The sequence below is a fragment of the Dermacentor silvarum genome, chromosome 1 (assembly GCF_013339745.2).
Source record: "Dermacentor silvarum isolate Dsil-2018 chromosome 1, BIME_Dsil_1.4, whole genome shotgun sequence".
NCBI lineage: Eukaryota > Metazoa > Arthropoda > Arachnida > Ixodida > Ixodidae > Dermacentor > Dermacentor silvarum.
The window spans coordinates 78,623,252-78,640,863 of NC_051154.1; the positions used below are offsets into that span (position 1 = coordinate 78,623,252).

At 43.5% G+C, this 17,612-nt stretch overlaps 1 protein-coding gene across 2 annotated transcripts in view; it reads right to left on the minus strand.

The window, feature by feature from the left end:
* LOC119431189 (zinc finger protein 236-like) overlaps window positions 1-17,612 on the minus strand; it is a 121,962-nt gene that overhangs the window by 32,470 nt on the left and 71,880 nt on the right. For both annotated transcript variants that reach the window (XM_037698663.2, XM_049670223.1), the window contains exons 12-17: window positions 15,742-16,003; window positions 15,242-15,681; window positions 10,440-10,592; window positions 8,921-9,154; window positions 4,500-4,628; window positions 3,755-3,987 (exon numbers count right to left, since the gene is read on the minus strand). In XM_037698663.2, the coding sequence (XP_037554591.1) occupies window positions 3,755-3,987; window positions 4,500-4,628; window positions 8,921-9,154; window positions 10,440-10,592; window positions 15,242-15,681; window positions 15,742-16,003 (1,451 nt within the window). The remainder of the gene's footprint in view (window positions 1-3,754; window positions 3,988-4,499; window positions 4,629-8,920; window positions 9,155-10,439; window positions 10,593-15,241; window positions 15,682-15,741; window positions 16,004-17,612) is intronic.

Below are 17,612 nucleotides of genomic sequence, written 5' to 3' on the forward strand. Positions count from 1 at the left end.
TATATTCATGAATCCAGCCCAAGACGTATTGCTTTATTTTATTGCATATTAACAGTGAACCACACACACTTACCAACACAATTTGTCTCGTAACAATTTAAATACCGTAACTGAGGCAGCAATAAACACAACAGCTGGATTTCTCGAAATTGAAACATTAGAACTCACTAAATATCGCGTAATAACGTTTCCATATACCGTATAAAGCCATTGCAGTATTGTTTTATGCATGGAAAAAATGCATCTACGTCTTTAATGCAATGGGCTAGAGCGTTCCATATCAAAAGGTGTGCTGAAAAATGCATCAGTCAACCATCGGTTGCAATCACTGACAAAGAATTTGCATTCTTGAATACCGGTTGAACCTTTGTAATCTGTTTCCGTATATACTGATGACTCTTTTTGCACATGCTCAGTGCAGATAGCTGGTGAATTTATGTTCTTTCTCTTTCCAAAAAATAAACAGTTGTGATTAACCGCTCATGTGTCCACCTTTCCTGTGTCCTGTCTACTGTGCGCGCTAAATATTTCCCTATGAATACGTACCAACTCGCCCAACTATCAGTTCTGTTGCAATTATTAATTGCTTCTCCGGGGCACTGTGTCGTTCCTGGAAGCCACGTAGCACTGACCAACTATATACAGTATAGACCACTTATAACGTAACCGCTTATAGTGCAGGACCGTATATAGTACGGTCTTTTCAGACTCCGGTTAATTTTCCCATAGCACTCTATGAATACGCATACCGCTTACAGTGCAGCCGCGTGAGACGAAATACCGGTTATAACGTGGCTTGCGCGGGAAAATCTCGCCGACAAGGGCGGCAGCGAGCCCGCTTCTCAACATGATGCGCGCTGCCGTCCGGCGTATGCATTATTCAATGCAATCAAACTCTCGTTAATTTGGACTTATTGGCCGCACATCGGTTAATCCGGACTACTTTCGGAGCTCGGTGAGCGAGGAGCGCCGCAAATGTGCGACGCAAAAGAGCAAGAACGGCGCTAGCGTCCAACAGAAACGAAGCGGCGGAGTCCGCATCGCCACAGCCATCAGTTGAAATCGTACGTGAATGACAGCAACGCCGGAATGCTTCGAGCCTATTTGTGTCTTTAAAGCCGGAACTCTTGCGTTTACCGGCGCGTATAACACCGCATTGGCCGCGGGCATTCGTAATTGCGTAGTCGTCATCCACGATTGCGTCGATAGCGGCCGCGGTTTTCTCCGCAGCGGTTGCGGTGAACAGAAGTTTCATTTTTACTCGGTACGCGCGTCGGTCGCGTGCCTAGAAAACTGCATAGTCGCCATCGATGAACGCATAGATAACAACCGCGGTTTCGACTGCAGTTGTTGCTGCGAATGGTAGTTAATTCATCCAGACTCGGTGCGTGCATCGGGTGCGTGCCTTCAGCACCGCAAAGTCGCCGTTCATAATCGCGTCGATAGCGGTCACGGTTTTTTCCGCAGCGGTTGCGGCAAACAGTTGTTTTGTTTTGACTCGGTGCAAAGCTGTCGAGCTTGAAGAGTACCGGCTACATCGCGATTAGGCTTTCGCCAGCTCACTGGCGAAAACGTAATCGCGATGTGCACGCGATAGTACAAAGCGTGTCTACATGCTTGGTCCACACGTTTTGCATATGTGCAGGGCTTGAAAATCGTTCTTTTGGTTATAGTGCAATACCGCTTATAGTGGAGATATTCGTGACTCCGGCGACTTACGTTATAAGCGGTCTACACTGTATAAAGGGTGAGCAGGCCTGAGTGCGCTGTTTTGTTAACAGAGCGGCCGATAATGACACGCTGAGTTCCCTCTGCTGTCACGGCTGCTTTGGAGTTGGTTGTCGCTCACTTCTGCACTTGCACGTCACCTTTTTTTTTTTTCGTTCTTTTTGCACATTTTTTTAGACATTTCACATAAATACGAAGTCTTCGAGCGCACAGCCTTCCGCGTCGTATTTAGCAAAGCGGTGCACTTCTTTACATCGACATCTACAGCCACAGATCATTGTTAGCATCAAATATTGGGGAAAAGGTGCATTGCTGATATCAAATAATGTCAAAACGTAGAATAAAACACACATATCTGCGCATATGAGCCGCGTTGTTCCACCGAGAGACGAGTCAGTATAAGCAGCTGAGCCACTTAAACAACGGTGACTGAGATCCAGTTACATATATCTGGTAGTTAATTTATTACTGATTCTCGCTCTTCTTTAACTCCATCATACTTACAGTTTGCGCGTGTCATAAAGCATTATTATAGAAAACTGTGCTCGCATAAGCGCTCGTTTAAAGGCCCTGTTGTTCTCCCGCAAAAACGCGGATGCCATCGGTGACACCGTTGGAACATAACTGAGCGAGGCGGTTGTTTATGCTGCTGTACCGAATGTACAGTCTCTTGTTTCGCGTTTGACGCAGAGGTAAACAGTACATCTCAGGAATTAAGAAATGTGTCAGTATGACAACACGTAGAGACCCACTCATCTACATTGCGAATGTGACCGGCAGCCTACACGGGAACGGTGACGTGCAGATGTTGGCACAGCCGTTGGGCACAGTGCTATGTCCCCGCTTGCAGCTTATTGTCTACGCACCATGCGAAGCGAAGAGTAGTTTATTTCAAATCGCTAAGGCCAGAACTGAACTGAACTGAAGGAAAGCAGTTTCCTTCGTCCTAACTTGCTTACTTTTTATTTCAGGTCCGCCTGTAGCGGGTGCACGAACTCGACATCGCCAGGCCTAACCTTCGTCGGGCCGTGAAAAAGGAAGATTGTGCTATCATCACAGATATGAGACTACAGCCATGAGCTTGCATTTGCAGGATCAACATTGGCTCAAACTTCATGTGCACGGCTTGAGAGGGTTGAAGCTTGTGCATTTCAACTTCATAGGCATGTTTCGACTCACTTTGAGTGCGATTAATTATATACACAAACTAAGGCATTGCGGCTATCGCATATTGGTTCAACGGCCGATCGCATGGGGTTCGGTCAAATAATGGTCGGCATGCTGGTTTTATCGGTGCCGTTGACAAGAAAGCCCATCGCAGTACGATAACTCGCGCTCATTGGTTGCGTCGTTGTCGGCCTATTATGATAAAATGGTTTCAGCGGCACACTGTGCTGAATAGTCGGCTAATCGTTGGCGTGAGCGTCTTGTCGTTCTTGTATTGACCCAGTGTTACCGTGCCTTAAACGAGTACCTGAAGTCGGGCACACGCTGCCACTACCAGCAAACAAGGACCGATGCTGCAAGAAATCTTCGTCAGCAACTTGATGTTTTTAAGTGTCATCCAAGTGTGACGCAGGGGTTTATCGATAAATTTGCTATTATAGCCATCAATGAAAGGCGGCAACTACGTGGTTCCCTGTGCAGTCCGGACGAAGCCCTCGCCGCTTTATGTTTTAAAGTGGAGTTGCAGTCACGTTTTCGGTACCGCACCGACGTCGAGCTACCAGTGGAGTGTAAACGTGATACACGGCACGAGTGTTTGCAGTAGCTCGCTTCCGAGCGCTTTGTTTTTTTATAAATTTTTTTTTTTCGGGGGACTTTCCCCCGAGATGGGGCTGCGCAGCCGCGCGCACAACCCTTCCAAAACGTTTTGCAACTAATCCGCCAGGGCAAGGCGGCGCATGCGCCTTCTGGGCCATGAAAAAGGCGGATTGTGCTATCATCACAGATATGAGACTGCAGCCATGAGCATGCATTTGTAGCTCTAGAAACTTGCCAGCAAATAGCAAAGTTGCCCACTCACACAAAAGGCTTGTCATCATCTCCTGCATCCACTTCTGTGCCACGCAGAGCATCCTGTGCTGCCTGCTGCAGTGTTGACTCTTGTGATAAGGTCGGATTAGCATCATCATGGGCTACTGGGAGCTCACCAACCAGCTCATCATTTTCAGGTGTGCCCGAAGCAAGCTCAGTTGGTGTTCCAAGTGATGACGTCACAAAACTGTTAGCCAGAGTGCCCACATCCAAGGCATCGCCCTGAAGAAAACACAAAAATAACCCATAAAATTTACTTAACCTGGAAATAGGGCCCGTAAAAAAGAACTTTTAAGCACTCTTAGAAAGCACTTCATGTGCTGCCAGCACGAGCTCTTAGTAGCAGCCATCTTCAAAGAAAGCTTCATGTGCAGCTTTTTGTTTTATATACCAGAAGTTTTTAAGCTTGGCTCCATGAAAACATTTTTCTGTTTCATGAACACTCAAATCAATGCACACGTTCTCTCACCCTCTACCTTTACACCAACAATGACATGTTACTAACAATAGCCTGATTCCACTCAAACCTAGCCTGGTTGAGAGAGTCAAAAGGTCTGGGAACACCTGCCATATTCAAATTCTATATTACAGGCACTACAAGTGCATATGAAACAAATAAAGACGCAATAAAAACCTATTACTGCTCCATATACGTATATTACAAGTATATGTGATGGTGTGGCACAGTTTCTAGAAGTCAGTAATTAAATAATTACATATAGAAATATACTCACTTGCAATGTAAGCTGTGGCAACGTTTGTGAGAAAAAGCCATTTTGTGAGAACACCTGTGTTGCCTGTCCAAGGTCCACTTGGTCATTCTGGCCACCAAACAAGGTCCCTTGTAACTGCTGCAAGTTGTCCTGGTTCACACAAGGCGCACAGATTACCACAAAACGCCATACACTAGAAATGTTTCAGACAACATTGGTTCGAACTATTGTGACTGTTAAGTATGTCATGCCTCTTTCAGCAAACAAAGCTGCACAGCTTCTAGACGATACATGAAAAAAACACTCAATGGCAGGCAGGCTTATTACGTAACTTGAATACATTGCTCAAGTACATGCAACTTATATATTTCAGTTCGTAACTTGATAACTTCCAAACTACTTTTGTGTGTCAGTAATTGGTACTCTAACTTAATTACTTTTTCTGGTAACCTATACTAAGTAAATGAGTTACTTGCTAGATACTCTTCGAGTCATGGGAAGTGATCTGCGTTTGCAGCCTTCAGCTATGCAGCTCACATTCCTGCCAAGATCAAGCATTTAAATAGGCAGTGTGGAAAGCGTGAGAAGTTTGCCATTGCTACAGAAGTGGCCCACATCATTCTTGGTCTGGTAGCCTGCTTCTCTGCAATTTAACTGCCTACTCTGCTTCCTGCACACTCCGATAGCGTGTAACATGCCGTGGCTGTCGGCGTTCAAAAATGGCACTGATATAACAAATGCAAAGCAGGGTCACGAGCAGCAAGTGACATGCAGTCTCCGCCGAGGCGTCGCTTTGGTGGCCTCGAAAGGGGCTTTTTCAAAAATGCGAGAAGGTTGCCGCGGCAGCCTCTCAGCTTGAGAAATCCAGAGGAAACGCTGGAGCGAGATGACCAAAAGCATCTGCCTTGCACGAGAAAACCCCATGTCCGTTAGCTTTGCTTGCTTTACGCGAAGCTTACCGACATCTTTCTCTCGCGAAGGTCCCTCGCAAAAACGAAGCCCCGGAGGGACTTTTTTACTTGGGAAGATGAGACTGCGCAAAACAGACAAGAATGAGAAGGCAGAGACAGGGACAAGCGCAAGCTTTCAACTTTCAGCAGTATTTTTTTGCACAGTATCTTTTTCCTAAGCATTATGAAGCAACTTGCACAGCAACAAGTTTTATTGAGTTTCTGGCTTAACCTAACCTAAGTGTGCTCCAGTGCACAGCTGTAGGCAAAAAAAAAAAAAAAACATGCTGCAAAGCCTTCCTCCTTTATTAACAACTTAAGGACGAACAACGATCTTGTTCTGTCTAGTTTGCTCATAACTCTTTACCAGTGCTGGAACCACAAGATGCATAACAGCGCCACTCTCCGTACTACTGTCAGTGACACTGTGCTACTTCCCAGCTCTGCCTATGCACTGTATGCTGATGCCCCCTTACACAAATGCCTGCTAAAAAAGAAAATGCTAGAAAATAGCTGTGACTGTATCAACCACTGCCTTCAACCTTGTAGTAAACAGATAGAGAGAGATTGGTAAAAAAAGAAAAAAAAAACATTCTGCTGAACGCCCCTAAATGTCCAACTCAAGGCAGGCATCAGCCAGCAGTAGCGGGGCGAAGGAACAAGGAGAAAAGAAGACAAAGCAATAGGTTAACTGCATGTTACAGTCTGTAAAATCTTTAGTTTAAAAATTTTTTTAGCTGTTAACAAAGTTAACTTAGATGCACAAATTGTTTCCTGTGTTAAAACTAATGTGAGTGAACATATTGAATCAAACAGAAAAAGCGTTACCAGCTATGAAAATTTAAAAGCTGAACCTTCAATGCCCTTTTTAACAAGAGTGAAATCACAAGAAGTGCAAAGAAACTTTTGCGCTTTGTGCTCAATAGCTTAATTACTTTTTCCGAGAAATTGTTCATGTCTTGTGGCACACCTAATTGTACCACAGGTAACATCAGAAAATGCATGACAGTATGTGAAGACATCACTAGAAAACATGATCCAAAAGAATAAGGAAATGAAGAGAACACTATTGAAGTCACAACAAAATTTGACGTGACATATCTACCTTATCTACAGATCTACCATTTGAACACACGAATTCAAAACACACACACACACACACACACACACACACACACACAAAAGCAAAGAATAAATTTTCTAACTACAACAGTGCTGCAAATGCCATCCTTGCCCATCAAGGAGCATTACGTGTGTTTTGATGTGGCATTGACTTGATGTGTAGATGAGGAGCGTTTTTCAATTAAAACTCAGTTGCTAGCTTAGAGCTGCGTGTCTTCCTTATTACATGTCTTAATAGTGTTGCTCATGCAGTTTTTACACTGCAGCATTAACAAATGGCCCAGGCTTCCATACTCTTAATATCATGAGTTGCAGTCACTGAAAAAAAGAGCCAGTTTCTCACAAACTATTAAAACAGCCTCAGTGACAAGCTGACAACAAATAGAATTCGGATGTCATACTAGAGAACCAAGTGACACAAACTTAAAGAAAGCCCATAAACTGAGCTAGCCTTACGTGGATAAATCCCCATAATTCCTGGAAAATAAGACATATTAGCATCATTATTTATTCACATAACTTTCTAAGGAATTGCAAAATAACAGAGTTATTCAAAGTATACTTCAATTTAACTGCATAATAAAATGACAATTATGTTAACAGGTAACCGGTGAACTATAATACTTATAAGCAGAATGGGGAACCTTAAACAAGAGAACCGATGAAAATGCACACCACAGGTAAAGCACTTGTCCGATGATGTGCGTTTTATTCTGTACACTGTTTAGGCTTATAATGAAGGTAAACCAACTAACTCTCACCCAAATGCTATAGCAATGAACTAATGCATGCATATTATCCCATCTGAATACTCTTTCAATCAGCATGAACATAAGAATGACCAAAATACAAAAATTGCACAAATTTTGTATTATGTCATCATTAACAGAATGAAATCAACGTTTCAGAAAAAATACAACAAAACAGCTATGTTCTCCAAGTGAACACTCTACCTTGGAAGTTAAAAAAGAAAGAAAGGAAAGCATATCACTGCATCTCAGGTGGATAGCAGATGTCATTAGATATTATGCCAATATAGTACAAGTAAAAGCAATGTTAAAACAAGTTACCTCGTGCAGCGAATGCAGTCAAGAACAAGGAAATGCAGTCTTGTGGAAATGACACTAAAAAGAAATGTCAAGCTAAACCAGAATTGTTACATTTCTGAAACACTAAATTTCAAAAATTCTAAACCTGAGCAGAGGCTCAAGTCTGAAATGAAAGAAACATGAAAGACAGGTTGTGACACAAACTTAAAGGGGCCCTGAAACACTTTTTTGAACATAGTAAGAAAATGTTGTTGATCTGTCATAGAGGCTGCTGTGAACATGTAAACCAAATATTACCGCACTGTATGCAGCAGGAAATTTACAATCTTGTGTCAAAAACAGTGAAAGACCGCTTGCTCTCACTTCTGCTATGCTGCCATTCAGCGTCATCGAAAGCAGCTGGACCCACAACCGCTATTAACTGATTTCTCAGTAATATGTAATTGATAATTTTGAGTTAAATAAATGAAAAATATATATGTCTGCGATCTCAAAGAGACAGAAAAATAATTTCATCTTTGCACTGCGTGTAGCTGCATCTACTGCACGTGGCCTCCGAGATGGCAGAGGCGTGCTGCATAGCGTAGTCAACCGCGGCCACCATAGGGAGGAGTTGCAAGGAGCCCTTTCACCCCCGCAACCCTAGACGTTTGGCTAGGGCTTTGCCCACTTGGCTTCTCCACTGTGTAGCTTCCAGCACGCTAGCAAAGATGATAATAGAAAACCAGGTATCAGTGAGATAACTCCACTTATAGTTGAAGGATTCGAAAAATTCGTAAGACAACGTCCTTGAATAGTGAGGCCATTCTAGTAGTTAGGAAAGTGTTTCAGGGCCGCTTTAAAATTTAAACTGCAGCTCCTTTTTGGGAGGGTGTATTTTGACAGCATCTGCTCGGGACTGGCCAACTGTTTATCAACAAAGAAAGGTAATGTTTTCGAAAGCTGGCAAAGATATAACCTAGCAATCTTCCTTGGCTCTTCCTGGAAAAAAAAAAAAAAAAAAAGGTGCAGGAGGCGGCAAAAGTAGCGCGAAAATCATCTTAAATGTATGATACCACACTGAAGTTGGGTGCCATTGTTTGGGCACAACATTCAAAATGAGAGGTCTAGCCTTTATATCCCTTGTCAAGAATGAACTATTTTCTTCAATGAAATGAAAATTACAAGTCTCCAGACGATCCACTACATACTCATTCAGTGTTTCTCTTCAGTGTCCCTTTAATGTATGTCAGTGAGACCTGTCATTTGCTTTCACATGAGTCACACCACCATCACATTTTCGGTGAAGACATGCATGTAGAATGACTCTCTGTGGTCTCACCTGCACTAAAACCTCTTGTGCAACAAAGCCACCAGGATCGCCTGGTTCAACTGAACTGCCCTGTACGAGCTCCTCCACAACAGGGACTGCTGCATCCAGGTCGCTGTGGTTCTGGCCCATAACGACATCAGGGTTAACAGGCACCAAGGCCTCCACAAGCGAGTCAGAGAGAACAGCAGCTGCTGTGCCATCCACTTGTTCCCCTTGGGTCTGTGAACCACTCCTCTGCAGGATCTGCAGTAGCAACAGCAGTTGTGAAGACCACACTGCACACCAATGTAACACTGTAACAATGTAACATACTACTGTTTGAAATCTTAGTCAAAGCAAGAAGCCTGTGGAAATATTCCTGCGACAGCTGCTATTCATGCCGTTTCTGTTACTCGCCAACAGATAACTAGTTCACATCTCTGCACAGTCTCTCTTCTCTGATGGCAAGGTGCCCATACAGTGGTGGTTTTTCATTCTTTTACAGAGAAATTGGGCAAATAAAAATGCTATGTGTTCTCCTGAATGATGTGGACCAAAAAATGCAATGGTACTGTGAAATTTTGGTGCAAGGAAAGTTGCAGTAATTGCAACATCTTTTCTTTCTTTCTTTCTTTTTGACGTTCTTAGGATAAGAACACAGGTCACTTGCAACCAAGCTAAGAATGTAGAAAAATTTCAAAAGAAACATAAGGTTCCAGCTTATCCATAACCCTTTCAGTTTTACTGACGTCCCAGTATGTTTCCCTGTTTATGTCCCACCATGTCAGTGAAGTACCCGTACGTTCTCCACTCTCTCCACTCAGATGTACGGAGTAACACGAAATTGACGCGCTCAGAAATGTTCTGCCATCAGTTACATACTTCTCAAGGCATATTTTCTCCTCTATTTGGATTTGCCCAGTGTGGGGTTTTTTTTACCAACCACGAAATGTGCCCCTTCGTGGGCATGATTGCGCCGAGCGGAGCATGCGCCTCCACATATGGGCCTGCTGTCTTCGTTACGCTGCGCCTCCTATCCAGCAACGAGAGTACTTCCTTTCGTTGGTGTGCTTTCTCCGCTCACACAGGAACAGTAAATTGATACATGCAGTAGGCGACTCGATAATAAGAAACTGGCGAGGGGTCAAGGAGCTTTGCCAACTGCTCAATGGAGCGGCAGCTCTTCCGACTCTGAATACGACCCAAGCTCAGGCTCGGATGATGACAGCTTGCCGTCCAAGGAAGAGGTAACTTCAACCACATCGAATTCCAACCCTCACACCACGAAAAAGTACTGAGAACAATGATGTTTTTCAGTATGCTGCATGTTTTTTTTAGATAGGAATTTCAGAACCATACCAATAGTTCATTTGACATTATCTGTGACTTTTTTTTCCCCTTCTGCGCAAGCAAAACTAAACTGTTGTGTTCGTTTTATAATACCTGCGAAAAAAAGCACCACACTAGGGGTGCGTCTCCTCCAAAAAGAACCGACACTGAAAGGGTTAAAACAATAAACTAATTTTCAAACCAGGACTCAGTAGCCTACCAGCTCTCCACGGTGAATTTTCATATGCTTCTTGCAGCTCACTGAGGTCTTGAAGGTCTTTTGGCAGTATGGGCACATAAATGGCCTGGCACTTGTGTGAGTGCACATGTGTCGCTTCAAGGAACCATTAGTAGTAAATGTTGCATCACAAATCTGAAATGACAAACAACAAGATGCAGTAGCAAATTTAAGAATATAACTTTGCATTGCTTTTAAAAGAAGCCTAAGGCTGTTATGGTTCATGGCCAAGTTATAATGAGCATTTCAAAATAAGCCCACAAGATAGTTCTTTCAACTTGGCCAAATAACATTTGATGTTCACATGGTGTCCAATTGGCCAAGACAGGATGTATCCAATAATTTTGTGCTTGAATGAATAAAACGACGTTTTGTTAAGAAACTAACTGGAACGCCAATGCATTTATCCACAAAGTTCGGGAATTAATATCTCGAAACTGGTGTCATCCCAAGAATTCGTTCCAAGTGGATCCGCCTTGCGAACTCCACGGCTACAATTTGTAAATTGCAATATGGGCCATCAGGTAATTAGTGAAAAACTTAATTAGTGAATTTTTATTGATTAGTCGATTATGCATTTCAATTTTTTGTGCAAGTAATGTCCGCCTCTTCGAGTAGACCAGCTCATTAACTAGAATTATGCTATTTGCCACAGGCAACCTTTAAGAATTTTTTTAAGTGTTCGCTGAAACACCCTGTATGTATGACTACACATAGGCAATTAAAGCATCGACAGACACCTTAATCCACCTCAATCCGCCTTCATTGACCTTAATCAACTCTAATCTTCCTTAATACACCTTAATCGACCCTAATCCACCCTGATCTACCTTAATCCACCCAAGTCCCCCTTATTCCACCTCAATGCACCCTAATCCACCTTAACCAGGCCTAATGCTCCTTAATCCACCCTAGTCTGCCTAATCCACCTTAATCAACCCTAATCTACCTTAATACACTTAATCCACCTTAAGACTTAATCCACCCTAATCCACTTTAACCCTCCTTCATACACCTTAATTGGTGGATTGGTGAAGTACTGTGACACAATGGCCATCCATGGCGGGTTTTGACACTTATGTTAACGAACCTACATACATAGGCTACTGTGGATTCAACTTTATCGATGTGACTTTTTTCTACACACCCTGTCGATGCACGCACTTTTGGTCAGAACCTAGCCATTTACAGATTTGTTGTAAAAGTGTTCAGTGGGTTTCCGATCAGCATCGCCGACCAATCACAGGATCGATTATTAGGGCTGCCCCATAAAGTTAATGTAAAACGGCGACGAATATTTTGAATGCCAAACAACGGTTTCTTAAACTTTGCGGACTCAATCTGCGGCAACTCCATCATGAACATGATTGCCGTGAATGCAATTTTTGTCCCATTCACGTATTCTCCGACTCTTTCCGATTGCCATTTGGCCGCTACGGAAGACTAAAACCGAAACTTTACATCCTCGATATGCATTTTGCAGCTGCAAAACTCTGTTTTTGTATGGTGTGGTTGTGCAGAATATAGAGTACCTGGAGTGCAAAGTTTAGTGACAATTACAGTTGCCATTGGATATTTAGGCCAAGAAGTTTCACGAAAGCAGCAGCTCGTTTGTGAGCATGCCGCACTACCATCCCGGTAACCGGACGTGATGCATGTGTGAAATACATATTAACGTTACACACATGGTGATAGCCATTATTCGATGCAGATTTACGAATAGGGCGTACAAGCGAGCTCTAAAATGCACGACACACCACACGACTTATTAATCTGAGAGCACAGCTTTTTTCCCAACTGCCCTATAAAAAGAACGCCAGTTCAAATCATCTGTAGCTGGTCCAAATAGTACGCAAATGTGTAAGACTTGCGCAAAACATTTGTAATGCATTGTATAGCGCAAAGGATTTTCATTTTCCTGTGGCCAAGTTACAATGCGCCACCAAACACACCCACACTCCAATGATGCCAACGCTATCTAACACATGGCCAGCAACAAAACATCCTGCACAATTTAGTGACTGCATTCGAATTTAGGGTTTTGGTGCAAATTGGCGCAGCTTGGTGGTTTGGCGCAAGATGGCGCAATTGGCACAGCACTTCCATCCCTGTACTTCATGACTTTGCACCTTGGTATGACTGCTATGAATGCTTCTTTGGAATACCTAGTATGGCAGGCCAGTGGTGTAATTGGCCACCTTACTCCAACTCAATTTATCATTATCATCAGGTGTTTATATATTCTGCTGCAGGAAGAAAACCTATGCCAAACTGTTTAAGACTATTCTTGGGATACATGCAGGTGCATGAGTTTCTAGAGCCTTGCCAAGATCCCCAAAGATCGGAATGTGTTGTCTTTTGGTGTCCCTACTCACTGTAGAGGAGGTGTTACAAAAAAATAAGACTTTGGAAGCTTTGGATAATGCTTCCGTTCCCATGGAGGCAGCAGAAAGGGCCATAGACCATGCCAACTACACAAAGCAACGAAGCGATGCTTGCCTTGTGTATAAGTAATTTGTAAGCTACGCGGCAAAAAAGGTGCTTCCACTGTGAATTATGCAGGGATGCCTGCATTCTACCAAGGGACAGTGCTGCAGTGGAGCTGGCGAGTGATGTATCCAAGAAATGGAACCTTGGAGGACTTCTGCACCCATCGGAGTCACTGTACAACTTGATTCAGATTGTTGAAAGCAAGCCAATAAATGTGCCACAAATTGGATACATCAAGCACTACACAGAACTAACCAGATCCGTTGTTAGGTTTTCTTGTATTACAAGGATTCACTTCGCTTTAAAGGGGCTCAACCAAGCAGAAAGTGAAAAAAAAAGATCAAGAGGCTGAAGCCATGTTAAGCTTAAAGCAACATCCATCAGTGATTCACTCATAAATTAATTGTTGCTAATAAAGTTGTATGGTAAAGCCATGATACAAAGTAGTCTCAATTTGTGTACAATTTTGAGCATACTGGCTCCGTGATAGCATGACCTTAGGTGCAACTCAAAGGTGCCATCAAGTAAAAGAGAAGGCCATAAATGAACACGGTCACTCACAATACTAAGATCTGTAAACTTCAGTGAATGGCGCAGTAATAGCCACGAATGTCTTGGACGTAAGCACATGCTAATTTCAGAGCAATGGAATGATAAAATATTGGTGAGTTTACATTGCCTATAGAAAAAGAGCCGTAAAGATGCCACCCTCCTGCTGGAACAACCTCTTTTAAGATTATTCTCCTTTCCTATGTTGATAAATTATGCCCTATGTTGAAAAATTAAACAAAAGTCAGACCATGTCATCTTCACAAAACTTGTGATAAAAGTGTGGTACCCTTAAAAATTGAACTTTATTGAAGAACGGTTGCAATATCCTGGATTGTTATGGTCAACTTGACTAAGTTTATACATATATTTGAGATTATTATTATTATTATTACTACAGTATAGACCACTTAAAACGTAACCGCTTATAGTGCAGGACCGGATATAATGTGGTCTTTTCAGACTCCCATTAATTTTCCGATAGCCCTCCATGTATACACGTATCGCTTATAGTGCAGTTGCGGGAAATGAAATACTGCTTACAGTGCGGCTGCCTGGGAGTACGAAAGTCAGCGGAGCCAGCGAACGCTCCCCTCAAACGGGCGCCCCAAGGAGTGCTCGAGGAAGAAAGACGAAGTGGAGGAGAAGGGCACGTACCAGAACCTTGAGTGCGAGTCGTGAAATATCACGGCGCGCATAGCGAGCGAGGGCCGTAAAACTGCCAACACCATCCAACGCTCGCTTCACGATAACGGCAGTAAACGAAACTTCAGGGAGCGGGCGGCGCCAGCACATCACGGCGAAGGGCGCACGCGGAGACCGTGGAATGTGAGGGCGGCAGGGCAGCGGATTGCGCCTCGGCAACTCCGCCGCTTCGGTGGCTGCCCTCGCCCTCCCTCGTAGCTCCCTCACTTTCGACTGTCACCGTGCGCGCTCGCCGCCATGCAGGCGGCGCCACTCCAGCCGGCCCGGCGCCAGCTCCCCGAAGTTTCGTTTTCTGCCGTTATCGGGAAGCAGTTGTTTGCCGGCGTGGGCAGTTTTGTTGGCCGGTCTGGCAGCGCCGCTGCTTCCCTCTGCGCCGTAGCCGCAGCGTGCAAGGTCAACACGTGACTAGAAAGTAGAGGAAGCATAAAGGAGAAAGAAGGGTTCACCGCCATTTTCTACATGTGGCTACGGTAGTGTGGCTGAGACGTCGGCACACGCATGTTCCGGCGCAATGCAGAATCGGCGACCTTGCCATTTGAGAGAGGGTGAAATTTCCACTGAGTTTTTTCCCTTTCTTTTTATTTGTTTTGTTCGCGCGCGACATTGAGGGGTCTCTCCTAAGCTTTTACTCTATGGCAGTGCCGGAGCGATGCCGGTCGGAGGCGCCGCCGCGTGATTTGGTTCAAATTAACGAGATTCGACGGTAAATTGAATGAAAACGTTCTAGCCGCATTCCTTGACTGTCACATACGCGTGGTGGCTCGGTGCACATGTTTTGCATATGTGCGGGCCTTGAAAATTGTTGCTTTGGTTATAGTGCGGTACCGCTTATAGTGCGGATATTTGCGACTCCGGAGACTTACGTTATAAGCGGTTTACACTGTATTATTATCATCATCCTCATCATCATTATTATTATTATTGTTGAAGTAGTAGCTGAAGCTAGTTAAGTTTCAATGAACATACCCCACAAAGTCAAAAACTTAATAAAATTGAGCAGTGGCAAAGTTTGTGCCTGCTCACAGAGCATTCATACTTACATTACACTTGTGCTCCCTGATGCCTGTGTGAGTCTTTACATGAGCTTTGAGAACACCATTAGAGACAAAATTCCGTTGGCATTCATTGCATTGGAAGGGCTTTTCGCCTGTGTGTGAGCGGATGTGCTGCTTCAGGTGGCTGGACTTCTTGAACCCCAGTGGGCAAATGCTGCACTTGTAGGGTCGTTCCTGAATAGCTGGTGGTCTCTTGAGATCTCCGTCATCAAGGGCTGCCTCACCATTGGGTTGAGAGATGAAGATGGGCTCTTGAATGGGAATGAATGATGAAAGATCCTCTGAAAGGACCCCTGTGCCACCATGAAGGTTTGCAGAAAAACTTGAATTCTCTCCATCTCGACAATGAGAGGCCACGTGCATCTTGCAGCGCCCAGATGAGCTGAAGCTCTTGTTGCAAATTCCACATGTGTATGGTTTGTCCCCTGCAAGACACAGTGGTGAATGAAGTGAAACATTAGGGAATAATGAGAGGGGCAACCAACCTGTGTGAATTCGCATGTGGACTTTCAGGGAGCCCCTTGTAGAGAACAGGTGCTGGCAGGTGGGGCACTGAAATTGCTTGACACCCAGATGGGTGGCCCGAATGTGTGCCGTCAGGGTGCTCTTGACAGCGAAGGCACGAAAGCAGTTATTACACTTGTAGGGCTTTTCTTGAGTGTGTATCCGGATATGCCGCACAAGATCACTTGGTTTTTTGAACTCCTTGGAGCAATACATGCACTGGTGCCAGCGCACATTTCCCACCTACAGAAAAAACGGGTGAACTTAGTTAATGGCAGCAAAGCATTTCCATTCAGCTGCCTAGCTACCATTTCGGGTCAGGCCAGGGCAAACCATGTAACATCAGGCAAGGCACATCAGGCAAGGCACATCAGGCAAGGCACATCAGGCAAGGCCTCTAGCAATCATGTGCCTCTGACTGGCACTTGTTCTATAAGTGTGTGTCTATGTTTTTAACAACCTTCATCCATACCATTTCAGAAATGTAAAAATTTGCAGCACAAAGCACAGCATAAGTACACAAGCACAGGAAAGAAGAGACCGCAATAAATTTACAGGTGCGTCTGAGAAATAAGAAGCAACTTAACAAGACAAGTATTTGATGCAATTATCAACAAATTAACTGTACTTATGTACACCTCTGCATTGTTTAACAATATGTTGTGCCAGCTCCAAATGGACAATTGGTCAGCCCCATACATACACTGAAGCAACGAAATAGTATATGGCATTGAAACTGCCATCTACTAAGCTTTGCAATAATTCCTGCTAATTATCAGCTCATGCTGCCATCTACTAGGCTGTTGCAATAATACCTGCTACTTATCAGCTCGTGCTGCTACTTGCTGCACACAAGTGGTCATGATAGCATAAACTAAGCATCATACAGCATGCTGCAAATTGCTGTCTGCTTTTATATTATTTTCCTTATAGTTATTACTAATGGCTACTGGTGTTTGCTTGCTTGTGTGTTTATTATTGGCAGGCATAGCTGCATAAGACAGCATTCTAGCAACTGATGGTAGTATTATTGTATCCTTTATGCATACATGCATACTCGTGTTTTGCCATTGTATTCCATATAATGGCATTGACAGAGTAGCTAGCTGATGTTTGCATGATTTTTTTTTAAAACTCTGGAGGATGCACATACTGTCCTATGCCTACTTGAGCACAGATTTTTATGTTCTTATATCATGTTTACAAAACATAACAAGTCACCATGCACCTGTCAAGCTGATATCTGCAAGCTTTCTCAATGTAATAGCTTGGTAGAAGGCTACTGAATAAGCCTATCCAAGAGTTTCCAAGTTGCTTTAATTAGCTGTTCATGCAAGGCTTGTTGTGCCCTAATTAACCGCAAATGTATAACCTATGTTTTTCTTTAGGAAGCTTAAGTAAAGTTTAAGAGGGTGGGGCAAGGGACTCCAAGAGTGTTGTACGTAAGTTTTCCAGACTTCCACACTAATTCTCAGTGACATATTTGTTGTAGCTACATCCCACAGTTGTGAAAATCCTGTCACTAATTACTTCATTTCCACCAGTAAAACATTGTCAAATAGTGTTTATAACTTATACAGACCTGCCTGTGTGAAAATTTTCAACATACTGAAGCAAAAAAAAAAAAAATAATAAGGAAGGAGAGAGAGAGAAATAAAAGAAAAAGAAAAGTAAAATTTTGGAGAAACTACTAAAATTGTTTTAATAGTCGGTATTTTGACTACTTATTAAAGGTGTGTCAATGTCTGTATCATCTGCGATGGCCATGCACTTGAGCCAGCCAGCGCGACGGTAGCTAGCCGCAACAAGCCAAATATCGCTTGAACCTATTTTTTAGCGAACAGGAATATCG